General features: G+C 41.5%; 1 protein-coding gene across 1 annotated transcript in view; it reads left to right on the forward strand.

Annotated features, from left to right (window-relative positions):
* Positions 1 to 8,298: 8,298 nt before the first annotated feature.
* The window catches only part of tox (thymocyte selection-associated high mobility group box), a 46,524-nt gene continuing 39,550 nt past the window's right edge, over positions 8,299 to 15,272 (forward strand). The window contains exon 1 of the mRNA XM_041949616.1: positions 8,299 to 8,885. Coding sequence (XP_041805550.1) covers positions 8,781 to 8,885 — 105 coding nt within the window. The 5' untranslated portion in view covers positions 8,299 to 8,780. The remainder of the gene's footprint in view (positions 8,886 to 15,272) is intronic.

Genomic DNA, 15,272 nt, shown 5'->3' on the forward strand with positions numbered 1-15,272 from the left:
TGGTATGCAGTGGTATTTTGCCGATCCTTGATCTAGAACTACAGAACTGACAACATTAATGAATGTGATACTTGCACTGTGAAAATAGTTAAAGAGCACAGGAAGGTTTTTGATTTTGAGAGCAAAATAAATAACTAATAGCTAATAACTACATACTCAATGTAGTGAATACTTTCAATTTGCCTTAACAGTGCATTTAATTTTTCTGCAATACATCTATCACTGTGTGTGTGTGCATGTGTGTGTGTGTCCTCTACAGTAGCATAATAAATAACCCAGTATGAAATAATGATGAGATTGGGTGCAAAACAGTGACAGCAGGGAAAAATAGGCCTGAATGATGCATCAACCCCCAGCTAAAAATGTGCAAATGAATTCAGTGGACTTGACATTCATCGAGGGTGAGACTGTCAGATCAGAGGAGCGGTGTGTGTGTGTGGCTGTGTGTGTGTGTGCATGTGTGTGCATGTGTGTGTTTGTGTGTGTGTTAGATAAAAAAGCAGAAATGAAAGAGAGAATATGCTGGTTTGTACATGGCTCATAAAAGTTAATAATATATCCATGTTTGTCAAGATCTTTTTTTTTTCAGTATGACTGGAGCTTCTCCTTTCCCCTTCCTGTTGAAAGCCTCCTACCTGTTGAGCTTTCCTTTCCGAAACTGAATTGCTGACCTACAGATGTAGATTATGGTGCTGATATTAACAATCAAATACGCTAATTCTGTCAGAACTGGTTGTGACGGGTGTAATTATGAAATATCCACATTTTGAATGTTAATATTCCTTAAAGAGCTTTTCTGGTTTATTAGAACTTGGGTCCAAGGTCAATGACGCAGCAGAACATTACCTCTTCCTCTTTGCTATAGCGCACCGAGTTAATTTCTCCATCTTTTCTTAATCTCTCCAGCTGTCAACAAATTTGTATTCTCTTTTTGACTCACGGTGCTGTTTGACTTGTATTGCGACAGCCAGTGGCTGCTTGAGAAACTCTCAACAAACCAATATAACCTCTAAGGCAAGTGTAAGTGTAATCCAAGATTGGAGATACAATCACAACAGCAGATACGATAAAAGCCAACAACTAACAAACAACCAATTATAAAAATTAGGCAACTCACCTGTGAAGTCCAGAATGATCCACAGCTCAATAACAAAGGTGTGGTTACGTTGGCAAAGATCCAGACAATCCAGTCTAGTAAAATATTTGCTCCAAAGCACTATCATAGCCCATGTAGAGCTGTTTTAGCTTCAGTGAGTAATTTACAGTGAAATCAAGGAATTCAGTGTTAATAGGGATATTTACAGATACAGGCATCTATTTGCAAAAAATATTCAGGCAGACTCAAACTTCTATTACTCTTTCCTGACTGTAGAAACATGGTGCTGCAATATGGTGGACTCCATGGAAGAGGACCAGCTTCCTCTGAAGATGTCATGAGCTCATTCTTACAAAAGTTACAAAAACACAATGATTCTATTTTCAAGTGATTACACACTAATGGAAATATAACTCTAAATATTATATTCCACTTCTGCCAACAGATCCCACTAAATCCTGCACACTGGACCTGACTAAATGTATGAAATAGTCAGTCAGTAGATCAGTGGAGTGGATGTGTGAAAGTGTAGTGTTGTATGGTGGAAAACAAAAAATAGGTGCAAGCAAACCAAACTAAAAGGTGTGGGTGGAGCAAGGGGGAGAGCCAGAGATGGAGTGAGAGAGACAAAGGGGGGGGTAGATGATCCTAAATGCATCCTGCACAGACTAGCCAGGTGCACCCAGTTACATGAATACAACCTCTGCCTACACAAGCAGCGGCCCCGAGCAGAAGCAGAGGGCCGTCACGGCTGCAAGTTATGTCTGCATGAATATTAATAGTGGATATAATGTAGTATCATTTTGATCGTTTGTTTGCTACAAATTCTTTGTATTGCTCAAATTGCTCACAGTTTGTGAAAATGTAACGCAGGTAAAAGAATAAAGAAACGTGGGAGGTTGATTAACAGCATTACTGTGCTTTTCTTTTTCCTGTGCTTTAGTTTTACTAAAACAAGAACTGCAGCGTCCCAAGTTCAAGTCCGGCGAGGGACCTTTGCTGCACCTCTTTCTCCCACACACTCAACTGCTGCGATTTAATTAAGGAATAAAATAATGAATAAAAAATGTAATTAAAAAAGCAATGCAAAAAGTATGCACTGGTTTATTTCTGTGCAAATCATATTTGCCTTCTCATCTTGCTTTTGGGAAGAAGCAAATAAATGTATTTGTCAATTATTATGTTGTATATTTTGAACTTTTCCTTTAAAACATTTTATTTTTTTTCTTTGGCCTGACTTAGGTCTTGTGGCTACCGTTCTTGTGGGCAATAATTACATAATCACCAAGTTAATGGCTGAGTCCAATGGGACAACATCAGCAGTCAGACCATCTACAGGCTTTTAACAAGGCTCTAGGTGAGGCAAGCTTTTTCTGCGCTCAGGCTAAAATGAATGCAGTACGATACTGAAGGTCATGCTACACGCTGGTTATATCAGAGCAGAGCTGTAGATGAGCCCACAGGCGCTCTGGTCCCAGCTGAAATCTCTGATCTGAGTCTGGCAGCTCCTGACAGTACCTTATTTTCTCTGATTTACAAGGTGACAGCGTAAAGAAACATTTCAGCCATTAAACGTAAGGGTTTGAAGGCCTCTCAGTATATTTTAGAGAAACATGTTGATAATTGAAATTCAGTGGGGGCAGGGAGCAGCTATGACAGCCACAGCATGAGAAACACAGAGGGACAGCAGTGGCTTCATACATCAGTCACTCAGTGCTCATTGAAGAGAAGTCTCAGCACCGTGTGCACCTCTGTGTCACTGCGACCAGCCTAAAACACCAGCTCATTCACAGCCTCTAGTCCAGCTCTCCTCTCCTGAGGCTGTTGAAGAGAGGGACAATCAGGTATACCCAAAGTGATAAAGGTCAGTTTCTCTTGATAAAGATGTCAAGAGAAAGCTAGTGAAGAATTATTTATAGACCCGCGTTTATGGAAAAATAATCTTTGTGTTCCCTGTCGTGGTCTGTTTTTTCCACGCAAACTTTTTATCTACACATTAAAAATGTGCATAAAAACACATCAGTGGAAATGCAACTTGTGTCTTGGTTATTAATTGCTGCGATTTGAGGTTGCAGCAACTGAACCTAAACAGAGTCTGGCTAAATGTTGAGTAATTATTTTTTTACATGATTGATTTATGTCTTTATTTGATAATGGCAGTGGAGGGAGGACAGGTACGGAGTGGAGAAAGGGATGAGGAATGACGTGGGAAACTGGTGACACTGCACTTCACGTTTATAACCTGGAAACTTTTTAAATAGTCGAAAAATCACGTCGAAAAACTTTAAAAACTTGGCTGAAGTGGAAAAGTTAGTGCATAAAAAACAAAATGTGACAAAGTGCAATGGAGCCGGTACATGTGACTGAACATGTGACAGTTACTTTGGTATGTGACTCACTCAAGCTTCCACTGATGAGAAGCATGGAGCAATGGAGGCAGACAAAAGCATCAGATCTGTGCTGAGCGATGCCTTCCTCAGATGAAACAAACAGAAACGTCATACTGCCACCACGTTTTCCACATGGGTTTCCACCATTTTGAGGTTTGGCTGGAGCTCTTTCAGTGAAGTCATCTCATTATGTCCACTTCTCTTGCAATGGTTCAGTGGCACTGGAGAATTATCGCCACCAGCAGGAGTAGATAGAAACACACATCCATTTTCTTTTGCAGATTTCCTGTTAATTCTTTTACAACTCTGCTCTACATTAGAAAGGAAACTTTACTGGTCAGTACCAAGTCCCTGAAACTGAAGCAGCAAAATTCAGCCATCATTTATGCTTCTTATTGTGACATGTGAAAATACAGAGCACATTAAAATCACCACAGGTGCACCAGGAAACTCCAGTCCCACCAGGTGGCTAGTTAACCCCCAGTGATGGCTCTGGCTGAGGTAAAGCAACTAATAATTTTTTACTGAAAAGGCCAAATATTAGAATCCTACAATTCTCTCAATTGCCTAATTTTCTGCACTCAAACATGAAAGTCAGATTTCACACGTCCTTTCAGAAATGGCTGAGCGAATGTGGAGCAGGGTGCATTGGAAACTGTGTGTTGGTCTGAACTCTGATCATAGTGACCATATTAATCCGTTTCCTAACTGCTGAATTGCAGCAGCTGCAGTTCTTACGTTAGTCTAATGATGTTTTAATAGTACTATTTGGAAATTACAGGAGAATTGGGTGCACGGTGAAGTGTAGCAGAACAGAACTGAAAGTGATCCAGCATGTGGTGTGCATTAGGGACGTTATATCTGACTGTTATGACCCTTCTGGTGGTTATAAACTCAAGACAACGTTATTTCTTTCACCGTATATGGCATAAAACTACTATTCTGTTCAACTGCAAGAGTGCCCAACCAACAGAACAGGCTGCTGCTCTGCCATTACAACTTCATGCATCCAGACATTGTTTTAAATTCTAGTGGAGATCCCAGAGCATCCAAATATGCCACATCTGTCAGGCTGAGTTTTGGACAAATGAGTATAAAATGCTGGAAAAACATGTAGAATATTTCCATTTGCTGGAAAGGTGCAGCCATAAAAAAACATGGAGACACACTTACATAAGATACTGTAAATACTGATGCAACAACAGGACAGACACTTAGATGATCCACAGCTGTCTAATAGCTTCATATTCATTTCCAGGTTTTGAATAACTCAAGCAAACAATTTTTAACGTTCAAATCAGAACTCTCAAGTTCCAGTTTCAGAACAGCGTCTCAGAAACCCTGTTTGATATGAAATTACAGTTGCTTTTTGTCCCAGAAGGAAAACATTAGAAAAATCTCAAAACATTGTTGAATATTTTAGCTTTCTCTACCCAGCAGTTTGCTTAAAAAACTCCTTTTTGCTGATTTCCTCACATTTTCTGCATCTTCTCCCTCACCCTGTAAAGCTATAATACCTAAAGGGCTGCCTGTTTCTACCAAGGAGTGGATTGCTGTGCTATGAATCTATAATGTAATCCCCCGACATGAAGAGACACACATCATTCAAATGCTACACTGCTTAACTATTTCAACCCATCATATATGTTGGAAAGCTCATGCATGGAAATCTGAGAACACTATGAGGTATAGAGAGAGGTGGGGGGCAGGGGGTGCTTGTGTGTGTGTGTGTGTGTGTGTTGGTTTGCTGCATGTGTTTTATATATACAAGGACTATATATGTATATGTTGACATGCATGGTGCAACACAGGAATGGTGTGTATATGTGTTTATGTTGTGCCTGTGTTTATATAAGTGTGTGTGTGTGTGTGTGTATGTATTTCAATGTACATGTGTGTTTGATTGGTTTAGTGCATATGTACATGGGTTTTAGTGTGTGTGTGTGTGCGTGTGTGTGTGTGTGTGTGTGTGGAGTTTTATAGAGAGGAGCTGTGTGTGGGGGAGGAGAATGTGGAAGTGAATTATGCCTTTTTCAGAGGGGAGGGGTGCATATATGTATGTGTGTAAGTGGGGGATGGGTGATCGCACACTGTATGTTCTCTAAGTATGTGTGGGCTGGTTTGTGGTGTGTGTGTGTGTAAGAGAGAGAAAGTGTTTGAGAATGCATGAGAAAGAGAAAATGCATTTTATGATACCTCTTTGTGTGTGTGTATATAAACTCTGCAGCGTGTATGTGCATTTTTATGTACTTGTGTGCCATGGTTATGTTTGCAAAATGTGCCTGTGTGTTTGGACCTTATAGATATGCATATATGAGGGAATGTGTGGATGTGTTACTACTATACAGAGTATAATTATCAGTATGTCTGCAGGTACTTTATGTGTGTGAGTGGATTTTAATGTGTGTGACCATCTGTTAAAGTGTACAGTATGTGTGTGAATCAGTGAGGTGTGCATGTGTGTGTGTGAGAGATACAGAGAGTGGGTGGGAGAGAGTCTCTTTGTTTATGTGCAACTGTGTACATGTATTTATCTCGAGATAATGGAAATGTGTTGTTCTGTCATTAAACAGCATTCGTTCGACTTCTGTATTGAATATTCTCTGTCTCTCAAATACTCACAACCTGTTTCATTGCTTCATCTTCTGTCTCTCCTCCCATTCGATCATTGATGGATTATCTTGTTGTCTAAGTTCATTTGATTATTTAAATTACTTTTGAATCGTGCGACTGAATTTGGGCCTATAGCATTACTTAAATAAATGAACAAGACACAAATCAGTTATGTTTAATTGTATAACTGTACATTGGCAAGGATCACACTTGAGTAGCTAGCCTTGATGTTTTTAACAAAATAAAATATGGACTTCCCTTTTCTCTGTCTCAAAAAGATACCAGACAATGCTGATTTAACCTACAGCCTGAAGGCTTTTTTTGTTTGCTATTTTGAATTCCTGTGAGTCCCTTTTTCTGCAAATAATATTCTCCTGCACAGGAGCTTATACATTTTACATCTACTTAGGCAAAAACAGTGGTTTGAGTGGAATACATCCAAACTACGTAGATTAAATATAAGAAACAACAACATAGTCCACCCAGGATGTCATCAAATAAAGCTGAAGGGTAACTACACCCTGAAATTCTGCTCGAATCCTGCCGGTCGGGTCATCATACAGAAAACACCTTGCAGTGTTGTCTTATTCATCATGGTTAGGGAGGCATGAGACAATTTGGCTGAACCAACCTTTCATAATCACCTGTATTACATCATATGTCAACATGAATCTATTTGATCATGTGTACAACAAAAAAAAGGCTCAATATTGTTTAAATATTGGTATATTGGTATACTGGCTCCTATCTCAACCTTGCATGGCTGGCTAATCACAGCATGAAGCAGGTTGGAAAGCCAAACAAATTGTTGGACGCAGACTCCATTAATGCCACATTGGATCACACATTTGTCATACCTTGGCTACATCAGTCTCGGCTACATCATTGGTTGGAATCATTAGGTGTTTTTTTGTGAGTCCTGCATTCATGGCAGCAGGATGTAGTTGGCTAGGTCCATTCAGAACCATATACAGCTTGCTCTTGTTAATCTCAATGTTGGAGCGAGCAAGGATGCACCCACGGGCCGAACTGCGTGGAGCTCCAGTTTAATGGACAAATGGGTCTTCAGCAGCCTCCTCGGTGCTCGGTGCTGTATGGAGAAAGCTGGAACGGACTGGAAGACTGTTGATTATGGCTCTTGTTCCACGACCCAAGCCAAGCTCAGAGAGAGAAGGAGAGACAGAGCCTAGAGAGGTTACCTTCGGCTTCCTTGTCAGTGAATCTGCTGTGCTGGAAGTCAAACAATAGCTTGCACAAAGAGTTGTTGACGGGCTGAACAACCTCGGGGAGGGGGAGAAACAACTTCTGAACCCTGAGCGGAAACTTATGTAGGATTCAGGAACTGAAAAGCTGCAAAGATGTCAAACTGAAACACAAGATAGCATGAGGCCCAGCTGGACTAACCAGTTAGGTGGCCCTGAAAGAAATTGCTATTAGGCCCCTGCTGAACCCCCCCACAACCTCCAGCGGTCTGTGTATAGTGTATGTACCATATTACCTCAAAGTCCTGCAGACTGGTTTATGTGGTAATTTGATTGTACACAACTCAAACAAGTCGGGTCTTAAAACTAGATTTTATTTGCTGATAGTGTAGCCAACTGTTAGAAACTGGTCATATTGCCAAAGACCAATTGATACACAATGCACCTGGTGGTTCAGAGAGCAGGTCACATGCAGCAGCAGCGCAATGACCAGGACACATACCAATAATGTCTTTTCTTCTTCTTCTTCTTTTTTCTTCTGTTGAATGTTTACTGTTGGCTTACACAACTTTCATTCATCCCTTTAACTGAAACACCCTTTCACCCACAACGACAACGTTTGTTCAGGCTACAGAAACACCTGGTCAGACCTTTTGACACTGCCTTCTCCTCTAGATGGAGCACGTGCTGCTGCTCGGCTCCTCCAGATATGTCGGTTTCTCTCAAAATAAAATTGCTCACTGGGGACGGTTCCGCAACGCCACAGCTTCTGGTTGTAGTAAATGTAAGGATTCGTGAACGAATCTGCGAATAAGCTGTCCTGGTTTTGTCGTTTCCATGCTCCCATTTTATCCTGTCAGAATCTGCGCTTTTATTTGGTAAGAAAACGTACTTCCGGGTTCGCCGTAGCTGCCTCGTGCTAGCTTGACGCGGGAGCTCTTTGTATGAGCGGTCCGCGAGGTACCACAGCACCGAGGACACGCGCGGCGGCAGCAGCGGCAGCAGCGGCGGTGGAGTATCGTAACACAGAGTCCCAGCCAGGGACAGACAGGGTCCGACCACGTCCCCCTGTCGCCACTGGACACATAGCCGACCACGACGCGTCTTAAAGTGCAGCACCGCCTCTGAAGGTTTGTTTGAACGTCAGGTTTTGAAGAAGTTGATTCACCGGGAAGTTTGCCAGCCACGGCAGCAGTTACTGAAGCCTGGAAGCCGGTGTGAAGAGGAGAGCACCAACCTCAACTTCACTGACTCCAGAATATCGGTTTCAGGCTTATTTAACCGACTTATCTTCTTAAAACCTTCATTTCTCCCCAAAAAGAGCAGTCTCATTGGACCGCTGTTGTTTCTCTGTTTCTCTCGCCAAAAACCTTCCAACTTTGTGAAAGCTCACCTCAGTGGTTTGTGACAGACGCAGGGAAAGGAGAAGAAAGGAGCTCGAAGACGAGGACGGGCGAAGTGGATGTTGTATTTTCAGCCATGGATGTAACCGTGTACCCGCCTCCTCCTCAGCCTCTGGCCGCGTCAGACCACACCAGGCTGGGGCAGCTCTCCTACCCCGACCCGGCTTTTGGGACCAACAAGGTAAGCAAGGACAGAAGGAGCCTGTACTTCAGTTTACTATGGCCCCGAGATGAAAACCACGTTTGTGCTGGCCTGTTTTCATCTCCATAGCCACCTCCTGTCCACGTGCCCTGCCAATTAAGTGCTAATTAATTGCTTTATTAGGCTCCAGTTATGAACGCAGCTATTGAAGGCGACTACAGTCCGGTGTTACTCATTTCTTTCGATCACATCCGCTCACTGGAGGACACACAGGCTGTAATCTTACCCCGAGTATGTTGTCAGTGACGTAATGACACCTCTAATTAAAACTCCACCACTGGTAATTGGAAGGTAATTAAGTTTTAGCATGCATTATATCTACAAATAGAAGCCTTATGGCCATAATGAAACACAGGGCAAGTAATTCAGAGAAAAACATGCAGTGTTATGTTGAGGTATGCTTGAATTTGTTCATATTTCGTGGAATCCACAGCAGCGCCCCTCATTTCTGTCTTGTGATACTCAAGTTAATTGGTGTCTGGGAAGCTCTGCTGTCTTTCTCTGTCCAGATCAAGGTCGAAGGTCAGGGCCAGAGTCACAGCTGGAGCCTGTAGGGATCCAGTGTCTTGCTGTAAGGCAAGTCGTATGCAGGATGGGCATAAAATGCTATTTAATCGATGTAGGACTATCTATCAGTATGTAAAGGGTTGTTTTGTCAGAGTAAGGTGTTTGGGTGCAGACACAGTGAGATCATGCTCATCTGACAGTGATGAATTGCTTAATTATTTGACTAGTTGCGGCTGATGAGCGCAGTGATTAGGCAGGTTATTAAGCTCTCTTCAGTGTTCAGACAATAAACTGGAACACATTCATTTTGCTGTTAGGATAGGAAAATGCAATTATGTATTTTCTCCCACTGTTTAATACAGATAAACAATTAAAAATACATTTCTATCACACATAAAAAAAGAAACAATGTTAAAATATGCTTTTTAAATTAGTTAACCACCATTTTGCTAGTTTTTCCTGTCAAACTGTGACAAGCTGCAGTCATGCTGTACATGGAGATGGAGACGTCTAAATATATTTGTATTGCTAAAGCATATGAAGGAACATAATCAGAATATTCTGTGTGCCATCAGGACAGAGACGGTGCAGGGTGTAAACCGAAATAGCACTGAAGTGGCTTACTGCCCTCTTTCAGATCACTTTTGCTGGCTGATTTTTATTCTTATAGACTTAGTGGACTGAGTAATATCAGAATATACTGTAATCACTGATGGCTGGTCTACAACCTGATGATTGATAACACAGGCCGGCTGTGTGATCCTACCCTGCCTGCTCACGTTTATTAACTGATCCCTCACCGCGTCACTGACTGGCAGTTTTTCCTCTGTTTAACCCCTCAGCAACAATAGTGTGATGTGGTTAAAAAACTTTGCCCTAACTAGAAATGCTGTGACCCTCTACCAGTAAGCATAAGGGGCACCATTGTACTGGCCTTTTCCATTGACACTTTCAAACCATGCCTCATTGATTTGCATGTCCGTTACCAGTTTAAATGCGCCAAGTCGCGCCCGACTCCTTCGGGCGAAAGCGCGCCCAATCACCTCCCACCTCTGACCGGGTCGCTGTGACGCGAGATGGGCTTCGTCATTATTTAGTGACGATTCAGCGACATGGTTAAATAGCCCCCGCTGCTGTTGCCAGACATTTCATCATGCCGTCTCTGTTTTTCATGTAATAAGCGGTAGACGCCAAGCAAAATCATAAAAACAGCCTGAAAATCCAGGATGGTAGTAGCTGGCTATCAACAGCCATTGCAAAGTGCAATGGTACACTGCGCTAAAGAGGGCCCTGCTTTTAAACGTCAGAAAAGAAGGCGCTTCTTTTGAATGTTGACTCCAGCGTGTCATTGTTTAAAGACACACCTTAAAGCAGGTAGCCCTGTTGCTGTGCTGGGCTGACACTGAGTCAAGCAGAGTCAAGCCAAGCCAGGCACATGTGTTTGGAAAAAGGCTACAAGTTTCATGTGACGTACTGATTTTAACCAAGTTTTGGGTAACTATGGCTTTCTTAAATTGTGCCTCCTTGTGAAGGAGGCCACAGTGTCACGTGCAAAGTGGAAATGCTACCTACAGCTATGAAAAACTAAAATGAATTGTGGAGAGACAGCTCCAAAAAGTTCTTGGAAAACAGAAAATATTCATTTCTTATATACTATACTGCTATACTATGACGATCATGGTGGAGTAGATGTGTATACATACAGCATGTAGTGCAACATCTGATTCTCCACCAGTTCTACAGCTGACTGTGACCTCTGACCTCAGTACATGCTGATGCTGGGCATGGGTGGAACATCACATTAATGTCTAGATTATTGTAATTTACTGTGTTATATTTAACCCTTATGTTTAATGACTGAACTCATAGTGCTGTACACCAACCTGCTGCTTTTACACTCGAACACAGTGTGGAGAAATGCCCTGCGCACAGAAACATACTGTATTGCTCTGTGTTGTCATTTCAGAGCAAGGGAGGGAGAGATGGAAGATAGAGGCTGGGATCTAAAGAGAGCAAGCAATGTTGTTGGGGGTAGGGACTGAAGAGAGAGAGAGAGAGAGAGAGAGAGAGAAAGAGAGAGACAGAGGAGAGTTGTTGGGGGTAGGGATGTTGTAGATGAGAGAGAGAGAGGGAGAGGGAGAGAGAGTAGTGGGGGTGGGGCCACTAAGGTTTGTACTATATTTCTCTCTCTGTGTCTTTTGATTCACGACTCTGTCGGCCTGATAGAAGAGATCATATTGCTGTGTGGGGGAACAGAGAGAAAAGAGAAAGAGGAGATATAAAAAGGGAGCGAGGCAGGAAGTAGGAAGCACCGAAGAAACAAAATGACAGAAAAGAAAAAGAAGAGGAACAGAACAGAGAGAGCATGCAAAAAAGACGGAGAGAGAGAGGCTGTGTGTGTGTGTGTGTGTGTGTGTGTGTGTGTGTGTGTGTGTGTGTGTGTGTGTGTGTGTGTGTGTGTGTGTGTGTGTGTGTGTGTGTGTGTGTGTGTGTGTGTTTGAGGGGAGTGGTGTGTCCAGACGTGGTAATGTAAAAATGTAACACCAGTGGTGGTCTACATTTTCCATTTCAATTAAAAAGAGAACATTTTCAGCACAGTAACCTTTGAAAAGGCACCATTTCACTACATGATGTACAAACTGTAATAACAAGGCTAATGTTGATGTGTTTCAGGGACATGCATTAGTTTCTTGGCTGGTTTTGAATCTGACATGACTGCAGCACTTCAGGTTTCTAATATTTCAATGCATCTGAATGAGCCTTTAAGAAAGGCAGATACACAATATTCATTTTCCATCTGTAGCTGTTTGTACACAATAGATGTAAATCTGTTCTTTGTCTCATTGAAATGGATTTCATGGTGATTTGTGAGCTGGCTAATTGTGTGGTGACTGCCCTGAGTTTTAAGTGAAAAATGCTGGGTAAACAGTACTTATAGCTGGTGATGATCAAAAGCATAACAACCATTATAACCAGAAATAACTCTGCTGTCTAAAAAAAACTGAATTTAGTTTCCTTTCCCCCCAAAAGCATCTTTTGTATTACTTACACCAATCATGTAATAATTGCCATAAAGTATACTCTGAATTTACTCTGAAATAACATTTAGAAAACTATTGCACTGTTTTTTAGACTTGCTGATAGCTATGAGCATAATGATGAAGGAGATCAACATCCTTAAAATCACATTTATATACTAATAAAGCTCATTCAAAATGCTGCAGCTATTATTTAGATATTTTTTTAACATAATGAGGAAATATTGTTCGTGATCTGTCTGCCAAGATAATGTTATTGAATGTATCAAGAAAATGTTCATTTTCATTTAAGTTGACATTAAACAGAAAGCACAGTATTCCCCTAACTTAAACCAACAGGGCTTTTGGTGCCTCGACCACACATGGATTCAGGATGTGAACCTTGTACACTGTCTTGGACTCCTTTCCCATATTGCTGCTTTTCTTCATCTGAACATTATAGTTAAATAAATATCTTCAGGTTTGAGACTGTTAAATAATATAAATTATATAATTATAGGCAGTTTTTATAGACCAAGCAATTCATCAATCAGTCAAGAAAACAATCATCAGATGATTGGCTGCATGACTGTGATGAAACCTCAGAAGACGGCCTATCTAGGAAACTCAGCTCAATGCAGAACAGTATGAAGTTCTAGTCTAGTCATAGTCAGAAGATGGTGGTAAAACTTGGTGGTCTAATGAATCACTCCGTGACATTTGAAAATGTATGTAATGTTAAACTGACTGCATCCTCTGCCTTACCTTTATAACATGATGTGGACGGTGTAAACTCTTCACTGACATCAGTCACCTTTTTTATTTATTGCCTTTGTTTTAACGTTGCTAACAAAGCAACTTAACATAAAAAGAGTCAGATTCTGTGGCTTAGTGTCACTGTTGCACATGCACAGTTCAGTCTAACGATGCTCATAATGAGTCTCCTTAGACGTGAGCAGGAGCAATTTCATTTGATACAAAAGTTAATTTTAACGTTGGATATCATGAGGTGACTTTAGCATCTGAGTGAAAGTACACAGGTGTTTAAATACATAACTGTTGAATTAAACGCTTGGCCTTGTGAAAGCAAGAAATGAAAACAAGAGGAGCAGAGATGGGATGAATCAAGGCGTTTAGTGGAGGAAGGGAAGGGTGAGAGAGAGAGAGAGAGAGGGCCTAATGTAAACATGATGATTGTGAAAGCTGGGTGAGGTATTTCTAAAGCAAATAGAGAGGAAGAGAGAACAGCGAGAAGAGAAGTAGGCCTTAGTAAAATACAGGAGAATATAGATTTAAAGAGAGCAGCAAAACACTTGCAAAGTAGTCAGAGGACAGATTTGAGAATGTAGAGAAGCACAGAAGGACAGAAATAAGAGAGACAGAGTAATTCCCAATAGAGGTCAAAGTCTTCACAAGTATAAGGAAGTAAAATACTGGATGTGTCCTATGAGTGTTTCCTCCACTCAAAACTCGGTAGAGGTCATTATTGTACATATATCAGAAGGACGCTCAGTCCAGCAGGTATGACATTCAGACTCAGATATGTTCATGGCTCAGGTGTACTGTCATCATCACTGTTTTATACTCGTAGCTGGAAGGATGCTGGTTTCTGTGAAGACAATGAAGACCCACTGAACACAGCGTGACTTCAGGGTCTGCACTCTTCATTTTGTTGTAGGTTTGCAGGCGTTGCAGGACTGCTTAGCAACACAAAAAACGAGATCGGGGTTGAAAGTGGGAAAACTTTTACTTTATGCAAATTTATGCAATATTTGCCTGCAAGCTCCATAGTTATTTTCAAAAAAACTGACAAAGACAATGTACTGCAGTAAGACAGGAAGTTTAGATTACTTTGCAGGAAAGCATTATTCCATGATTTTGTCACAGAAGACATTTTGACATTTGACAGAAGGAAAATCACAGATAATAAATAATAATAAAATGAATGATGCTGCTTCTGCTTCAGGGCCCTGCAGTTGTTCACGCTGGCTCAATGTCACACCGTCATGACTTACTGGGATACTTGGACCGAACAGAGCCAGCATTAGTGTTGTTCACTAACACCTGCGCTCTTCCTACTTTGACCTGTAAAAACGTCCTGCTTGACACAGCGTCACATGAGCTGTCGGACAGGAAGTCGTAGGCTGCGTATTTCCACAATATTTGCTAACAATATTGTTCTTAGTACTTGCTAGCTTGCAAGCACAACAGCTGCAAGCAAGCAGTTTGGGGGCAGTGTAGCAGTTGGTTTACGTCTAGTGGGTCTCACCTTCACCAGATTATGGCTTTCCTCTACTTGTTGGAGTAGGAAATGAATGTATTCCAACAGCGACAAACATTAGTTTGTATTTAAAAAGTACATTATCGCACACTATGAAAAAAAGGGGGAGACGACTTCAGCCTTGTTATATTCACACATGACATACTTTACTCAGTGCAGCATATAACCAGAACGACCTTTGTACTGCGGCTCTGCAGCTCATTTGGAAACAACGCTGCCGCTTATATAGCATTTCCCAAACCCCGCCTCCACCCCAGCATCCACCTGTATGCTCTGCCTCTAAGTCACCTTGGTTGACAGTCAATTAACGTCACACTCAGCACTGGGCTTAGTGTGTGTACCTGCGGGGTACACACTCTGTGTTCATGTAATAATAAATCTGCTCCACATGAGTTGGCTGACTGAACTTACTGTATATTATGATCACTGGCAAGTAGCCCTGGCATAAACAGGATGATACACTCTGCTATTCCTCACGGCAGAACGACCATTTTTCAAGAACAATTTCTGTCAGTCAGGATTACAAAAATGAATTAGACTGGATTTGTCACTACATTTAAA

The sequence above is a fragment of the Chelmon rostratus genome, chromosome 12, assembly GCF_017976325.1.
Source record: "Chelmon rostratus isolate fCheRos1 chromosome 12, fCheRos1.pri, whole genome shotgun sequence".
Lineage (NCBI taxonomy): Eukaryota > Metazoa > Chordata > Actinopteri > Chaetodontiformes > Chaetodontidae > Chelmon > Chelmon rostratus.